This window comes from Leptopilina heterotoma, unplaced genomic scaffold, assembly GCF_015476425.1.
Source record: "Leptopilina heterotoma isolate Lh14 unplaced genomic scaffold, ASM1547642v1 Lhet_474, whole genome shotgun sequence".
NCBI classification, from domain to species: domain Eukaryota; kingdom Metazoa; phylum Arthropoda; class Insecta; order Hymenoptera; family Figitidae; genus Leptopilina; species Leptopilina heterotoma.
The window spans coordinates 526,904-535,074 of NW_025111100.1; the positions used below are offsets into that span (position 1 = coordinate 526,904).

Genomic DNA, 8,171 nt, shown 5'->3' on the forward strand with positions numbered 1-8,171 from the left:
CCCGGTGCTGTGAGGGTTACAATTTGGAAATCGTCTGTAATTGGATAAAAGGCAAAATTAGAAATTGGTTATATTGGATAAAAGGAAAAATTGGAAATTAGTTCTATTGGATAAAAACAAAGCTGGAAATTGTTTAAATTGGATGAAATTGAAAATTGGAAATTGATTATATTGGATAAAAACAAAGCTGCAAATTGTTTAAATTTGATAAAAGCAAAGCTGGAAATTAATTAAATTGGATAAAAGGCAAAATTAGAAATTCGTTATATTGGATAAAAATAAAGATGGAAATTGGTTAAATTGTATAAAAGAAAAAATTGTAAATTATTTATATTGGATAAAAACAAAGCTGGAAATTGGTTAAATTGGATGAAAGGAAAAATTGGAAATTGGTTATATTGGATAAAACAAAGCTGGAAATTGGATAAGTTGGATAAAAGGAAAAATTGTAAATTATTTATATTGGATAAAAACAAAGCTGGAAGTTGGTTAAATTGGAGAAAAGGAAAATTGTAAATTGGTTAAATATTGGATAAGAGACAAAAATGGAAATTAGTTAAATTGCATGAAAGACAAAATTGGACATTGATTATATTTGATAGAAGGAAAAATTTGAAAGTTTTGAATAAGGAGAGAATTGTAAATTTGTTGTTATTTTCTAAAAGAGGCAAAATTTGGTAACATTGGATAAAAGGAAATTATAAAATTTATAATTAAATGTATAAAACTTGATGTTAAAATTTTAATGTAATATTACTATTTTTAAAATTATAATTCCTTGATATAAGTTAATTTTATAAAATAAAAGAACAATGTCTAACAAAGGAGAAACTGTTAATTCGACTACTCATGATTTAAATATTGTTGTCACTAAAGGAGCAATGCTAAATAATGATCATATGTATGAATTTCAAAAGCTATTGGGAAGACAATCAAATTTTTTTTATAATATGAAAAATACTTTATGTTTACAAACAATTGATTTGATAGTTCCAATCGAGAAAAGTAAGCAGCACATTCAAATACATTTTAGTGGATCTTATAAATCTGGTCATTGGATTTGTACTTATTATGATGGAATGAGCCTTTACATTTTTGATAGTCTTAATAAGAAATGTTTAAATCATGATCAAAGAGATTATTTAATTAGATTATATCCATTTGAACCGCCAGTAGTTTTCACAGCTGTTGATCAACAACCAGAATACAGTCTTTCGTATGGAGTATATGCAATAGCATTTGCAACATCGTTGTTTTTTAATATTCTGCCTTACTCTGTCAATTACTATTATTGTAATATTAGAAATCATTTAATGTTAATGTTCGAAAACAATAGTTTATGTAAATTCCCCTCTGTACAACTTTCTAATAGTAGATCTTGCATAGCTGTGTATGACTGAAATTGACTTTTAAATGAAAAAGATATTCAACTTCAGTATGGAGAATCAAACTTTTCTAAAAACTCTATTAAAAAAGAAATTTCTTTCTCGAGAATAATATATGAAATAAATAAAGAAAATATTGCATCAACAACACTTAAACAAAGTAGGGCTGAAATTCAAAAAAGTTATCGTAAGAGGCAAAAATTAAAACGTAAAATTGATAATGAAAATTATTCAGATGAAGCATACACATCCATTTCTTTCCCGAGAATTATAAATAAAATAAAGAAAGAAATATTGCATCAAAAACACTTAAAGAAAGTAGGACTGAAATTTAAAAAAATTATCGGGAGAGGCAAAAATTAAAACGTACAATTGATAACGTAAATGATTAAGTGAAAAACACACTTTAACTAAGAAAAAACTTTAAGTCAAATCCAAAATAGAATATGCTGAGAACCTTAAATTAAAAAATAAAAATGGTGATACAAGTTCTTTGTCAAAAACAAAGAAAACTTGATGTCAAAGAAATTATTGTGAAGCCACAGTGGGCTAGAACCAACCAACTTTAAATAAAAAGTCTTGCAAAATGGTATTAGTATTTCCATCGTGAACTCTGTATACTTGAACCTCAATACTTGAGGGTTTTCGGGGTCATTCAACCTGAATTCAATGTTAGGTTATGAAAATTAGAAATGGCGGATCCAATATGGCGACCAAAAAGTTTAAAAATTGTTTAGATATACTTGAAACTCAATTCTTGGGGGTTTTTGGGATCGCTAAATCTGAATGCAATGTCAATTTTTGAAAATTAGAAATGGTGGATCCAATATGGTAAACAAAATTTTTGAAATAGTATGTGGATTTAATGGTCTCCATTGTTGAAATATTTTTTAACCCTTGGGCGGGCAAGCTAAAAAAATTACGTAAGTGGGTAAGCGGGGTCTATTGGACCCCGCTTTAAAAACGCTTACAAAAACGTAGATCTTTGTATATATTTTGTTTTCTTTTTATTATATTATTAATTTTAATGCATTAAATTTAAAATATAAAGATGATGATTAAGATTTTAAATTTAACGAACTGTTAGATTTGCGCAGTATCCTGGAAAATACACACACCGATCTGAGTGCAAGGCAGAATTAATTTGTGTAGGCGCAAATTTCTTGAAAGAAAAACACTATTTTGTTATTTGTATGTAACACACTTAGTACAATTTTTATCATTATGACATTGTGGGGACCTCTGGACCCCGATTGCCAGTTCGTGCTGGTAAAATGTTTTAATACCCACGTGACATTATTAACAGTTGGAATATGAAAACTGTAAAAATATTCAGATTATTCGGTGGTACTTTTAGTCTATTTAAGAGAATTTCTAGGATAAACTCATTTTTTTATACGGATTTGGAGAAATTTGAAAAAGAGATACTTGCGGAGACTAATGAACCTCGCTTTCCCGTCCAAAGATTAATCAAAGCAGTTTTAATAGATTAATTATTACAGTGCTATAATGTGTAAATAAGTGTTAATTTTAATTGTAAGTAATGTCATTATTTATATAATCTTATTTGTCTATTTTCTTTTTTAATAAAAATAATTCTTTCAAATACGGAAATTCGGATTCAGATTCAGCGATACCAAAAGCTCCGAGTAATGAGTATCAAGCAAATCTAAACAATTTTTAAACTTTTTGGTCGCCATATTGGATCCGCCATTTCTAATTTGCAAAACCTAACATTAAATTCAGATTTAGTGACCCCGAAAACCCTCAAGTATTGAGGTTCAAGAAGATCTAAACAATTTTTAAACTGTTTGGTCGCTAAATTGGATTAGACATTTTGAAATTCTTAAATCGAACATCAAATTCAGATTATGCGATCCAAAATACTATTGTACACTCATGAAATTTAAATTAAATTTTGTACTTTTTTTTAAAGTGCTTGTATACAGAGTTCACGATGGAAATACTAAAAATTACTTTTTTCAAAAACGGCCCGATGGATTATTTTAATTTTTATTGCAAAATACTCAGAGAGGTCTCCAGTGTTGGAATCCACAAGAAAAATCCCATTTTGCAAGACTTTTTATTTAAAGTTGGTTCAAGCCCACCGTGGAAGGAGTATTAACCACTTCGGCGGCATGGAATTCCAATTGGCGTTCCATGAGTAAGTGGCAGAAACGGCAAAAGTGCGAAAATGGCGTTCCTACTTGAACTCGATTTCAAAAGTTTGTAGTCAAGTTAAACTTTCCAAAATCAAATATTCTTATTATTTGAGATAAATGAAGACGAATAGGACAAGAAAAAATTATTTTTTCGAGGTGTTAAATAGTTTTATAAGGGTTTTAATGTAACCAATTTTTAATACTTTTTACGAATGGCGTTCCAACATTTACCCAAAATGGTTCACAATATTGGATCCGCCTATTTTTGAATTTTTGAAAATTAATTTAAGATTCATAATCTCAAAAACTATAAAACATTTGGTTTAGTAAACTTAATGTGTTTACAGAGTATAGAAATAAAGTTTAAATAGGAACGCCATTTTCGAATTTTTTTGCCGCTTCTGACACTTACTCATGGAACGCCAATTGGAACGCCATGCCGCCGAAGTGGTTAAAGCATCAAATTCAAAATGAGTTTAATGTTGAAAATTGTCTAGGTCCGATAAATAATTACTGCACACATTATCAAGCTAAACATTTTAAAGATAAAAAAGTCACTGGTAAAAAAGTTAGTTTTAATGACTGCTGTAGTCATGAAGGTGTTGTGTTAACTTTAATACAATATCCAGATGAATTAAGGCTTTCGTTAGAAGGGTTTAATAAAAAATCAGGTCATTTTAAAAAGAATATAAGGCTGTATAATAATTCTTTTTTTGCATCTTTAAATGCTAATGTAATTAATTTTAATGACAGAAGAAGAGGACCATTCTGTTACAAAATTCAAGGTCAAATTTACTATCAAATTAATAGTGCTTTATATCCGGATAAAGGTGAGGATCCATGTTTTGGTCAATTATTTATTTATGACCCTGAGGAATTAATCAGATACAGATTAAAAAGTAACGAAAATTTGGATGAAGACGGTTTAAAATCTATAGAAAATATTATGAGAAATTCTAATGCATACACAAAATCTCACATGATGATGTCAGAGCTAATTCAAATAGAAGCTGAATTAGCAAGACAAATAATGAAGAAATTCCTGAGTTACAATTATTGTTCACGTTGAAAAAAAGCTTTGATAAAAATAGATACAATTCTCAAAGTTTTAATGAAGTTGCTGCAATTTTTAATGCAGACTCTGAAGGAGAAATACCAGAATCTTATGAAACGGTTTAAAATAAATCTACAAAAGAATTAAAATTGGTTAGTAATTTAGATCCGAATGTTGAACCATGGATTTACCCCATATTTTATCCACTTGGAAATAAGGGTTATAATATTAATATGATTCGTAGTGATAGTGATTACAGAATTAGAAATCATACTATTTCTAGGTCTGCCTACATTAAATACAAAATTGCTGTAAGAGATAAAGAATTTAATCAATTTTTATATGGAGGTAGATTGTTTAAACAATGGGTTGTTGAAAATGATGTAAAAATAGAAAAAGATAGATTAAGATTTTGTGAAAATAATCAAGCTCAAGTGAGAAGTGAAAGATATAAAGGACTGATGGATTATTTACTCAATCACGTGTTGGAAAATGATGTACACGTGTGAAAAACGCTTATATTGCCTTCTACTTTTATAGGATCACCTCGCAATATGATGCAACAATATCAGGATTCGATGGCTATTGTTGCTCGTCATGGTAGACCAGATTTATTTATCACAATGACGTGTAATCCAAATTGGAAAGAGATACAGGAAAATTTATTCCTCCATCAAACTGCTGCTGATAGACCTGATATAGTAACTAGGGTTTTCGCATTAAAAGTTAAACATCTACTTAAACCTATTGTTGATAATAAATTATTTGGAAAAGTCAAATCTTATGTTTATGTTATTGAATTTCAAAAGCGAGGATTTCCACACATTCATTTGTTAGTTATATTGAAAGATAATTCTAAAATATTAACAGTTAAAAGTGTTAATCGTTATATTTCTGCAGAAATTCCTGATGAAAATATGAATCCTATTTTACATAAAATTATCATGCAAAATAATATTCAACAAAGAATTCGTAAAGTAAAAGTATAGGGAAGAATGTATTCAGTTAATTCACATCAATTGGAGTTATTTCATCTTAGATTATTGTTGCTTACAGTAAAAGGAGCAACTTCTTTTGAAAGTTTGAGAACAGTTAATGGAGTTGTTCATGAATCTTTTACAACTGCTTGTTTGGCATTAGGACTTGTAGAAGATGATAGTGAGTGGATTAGGACAATCGAAGAAGCGATCATTAATGGCAAGAATTATTTTCTAATTCTTTTCCTTTTTTGTGTTTAGGTATCGGACAGACTGGCAATGCATATTTTGATGGCAACGGTAGATGCTTTATAGATTCCCTCTGAAAATTTAGTCCTGAATCGAACTTCTTTGCAGCAATTACGTGAAACAAATCGACACTATCAGTATGGTGAAGCAAAATCTGAGTTCATTGACAACGTACGTATCACACGTACATGTATATCGTATAAAGTATACTGTGTAATTAAGTTAATTTATTTTTGTCTTTTTTTCATGAATTAGTTAAGTAACAACAATCGTTTGGTGGTTCACTGGGATGGAAAAATTTTGGCCGATTTAGTCGGTAGATTCAGTGTGGATCGAATAGCAGTTACTGTTAGCTACAATGGAACGTCTAAATTTTTGGGTGCTCCCAAAATTGAATCGGGTACCGGTGAGAATATCGCTCAAGCCGTTTACAATACTCTAGTGGAATGGGAAATTTCTGGAAATGTTGTGGCTGCAAGTTTTGATACTACTTCTTCAAACACAGGCCTTGAACGGGGTGCTTGTATTATTTTAGATGACTTCCTTGATCGAAAACCGCTTCGTTTTGCATGCCGCCATCACATCTGTGAGATTTTACTTAAAGATGTTTTTGAAAAAAAGTATGGTAAAAGCAATGCACCTGAAACTTTAATTTTCAATCGATTTGCGGATATGTGGCATAATATCGAACAAGGTCAATTCAATTACGGTATTGATGATCAAATTGTTACCTCAAAAATTTCCGACGATGAATGTGCAGAAATAAAACAGTTTTGCCGAAATCAGCTGCAAAAAAGTCAAATCCGCGGTGATTATAAGGAACTCTTGGAGCTTACGATCACATTCCTTGGTGAAAATGTCGGTCCATTTCGAACATGTGGTGCAACATCTCACGCAAGATTTATGTCAAAGGCAATTTACTGTCTGAAAATTTTTCTATTTCGTGACCAATTTGATTTGACTGCAAGAGAACTTAATTGTATTCGAGACATCTCAATTTTTGTAGTTAAACTTTACATCAAGGCCTGGTATGGATGCACGAATCCCATTGAATGTCCTAATCAAGATTTGAATTTTTTGCACGAAGCTTTCGACTTTTCCAAAATCGATAAAGTTGAGTCTCAATCGGTAATTGAGAAGTTTAAGAATCACTTGTGGTATTTGACTCCAGAAACAGTGGGACTGGCATTTTTTGATCCAAATGTTTCATTTGATATCAAAAGAAAAATGGTTAATCGTCGGAAAGCAAAGAATCCTACAGTGGTTTTGATCAAACACCGAACGTTTCCAAATGTGCAACATTTGTTGACTTGCGATTTATCTGATTTTGTTTCGCACTAAACAAAACTTCTCTTCTCCAATTTTGAAATTCAAACTGAATTTTTCAAACTGGACCCATCGTTATGAAAAGATAATGAAGAATATCAAACTGCTTTGGAATTCTTTCAAAATTTATTCGTAGTTAATGATGCTGCAGAACGTGGCGTTAAATTTATGAAAGATTACAATCGTATTTTAACACGCGACGAAGAAGAGGCTCAGTTCATACTGCAAGTTGTAGACTTATATCGGAAAAAATATCCGTCACATACAAAATCGTCATTGACTGAACAATCTTAAGCGCTGTAATTTGTTTCTCGTTTTAATTCAAACGATAAATATACAATTACATATAAATATTAGTGTATTATATTAAAGTCGCAATTTATATTGTAAAAACATTTAAAAAACTGCAAAATTGCAATAAAATCTCTTTTTCTACAATATTAATACGTTTTTTGGGTCCATTAATTATTTACAGATCGACTTTATTATTTTTATATTTATTTCTCTAGATAAAAAGGAAACTTTTTCTGCCCGGCGCTCATTGATATCGCCAGATTAAAAAATATCTTAACAAATCGCGGCCAGGCTACTGTACATCCGGATAAACTATATATGGGAACAATTTTAGGGTCAAATGTCAGAAGATTATTAAAAAATAAACGACATTGAAGCTGAACAAAGGGCTTGTAGAAATATTTAAACAATGTTATTTAACGAAGGATATAATTTAACTGACTTTCAGGGGTTATTAGATATACAAGATTAAATTTTTACTGAACAAGTTAATAATATAAATATTGCAGAACATATTAACGTAGAAGAACAGAATTATGCTAAATTAAATGTAAAACAAAAAATTATAGTTGATTATGTACTTTATGCCCTAAAGGATTCTTCTTTTGATGGTTCTATGTCAATTGTTCAGAATTAAAAAATTTAAAAATTTAAAAATTAAAAAAATTTAAAAAAATTTAAAAATTAAAAAAAAAATTAAATTAAAAAAATTAAAAAATTAAAA

At 29.6% G+C, this 8,171-nt stretch overlaps 1 protein-coding gene across 1 annotated transcript; it reads left to right on the forward strand.

Moving 5' to 3' along the window:
• The first annotated feature begins 5,155 nt into the window (after window positions 1–5,155).
• Window positions 5,156–7,550, forward strand: LOC122507578. Its single transcript, XM_043620374.1, has 3 exons — window positions 5,156–5,302; window positions 5,894–5,998; window positions 6,083–7,550. The coding sequence occupies exons 1-3, from the start codon at window positions 5,156–5,158 to the stop codon at window positions 7,166–7,168; spliced, it is 1,338 nt and encodes a 445-aa protein (XP_043476309.1). The 3' UTR covers window positions 7,169–7,550.
• The last annotated feature ends 621 nt before the right edge of the window (window positions 7,551–8,171 follow it).

What these genes read in the sequence shown, in the direction of transcription:
- LOC122507578 (XM_043620374.1), top strand. Translation starts at nt 5,156, where the DNA reads ATGATGCAACAATATCAGGATTCGATGGCTATTGTTGCTCGTCATGGT. An exon ending in CTGCTGATAGACCTGATATA is followed by an intron (nt 5,303 to 5,893) that starts GTAACTAGGGTT and finishes GATGCTTTATAG; the next exon opens with ATTCCCTCTGAAAATTTAGT. An exon ending in AATCTGAGTTCATTGACAAC is followed by an intron (nt 5,999 to 6,082) that starts GTACGTATCACA and finishes TTCATGAATTAG; the next exon opens with TTAAGTAACAACAATCGTTT.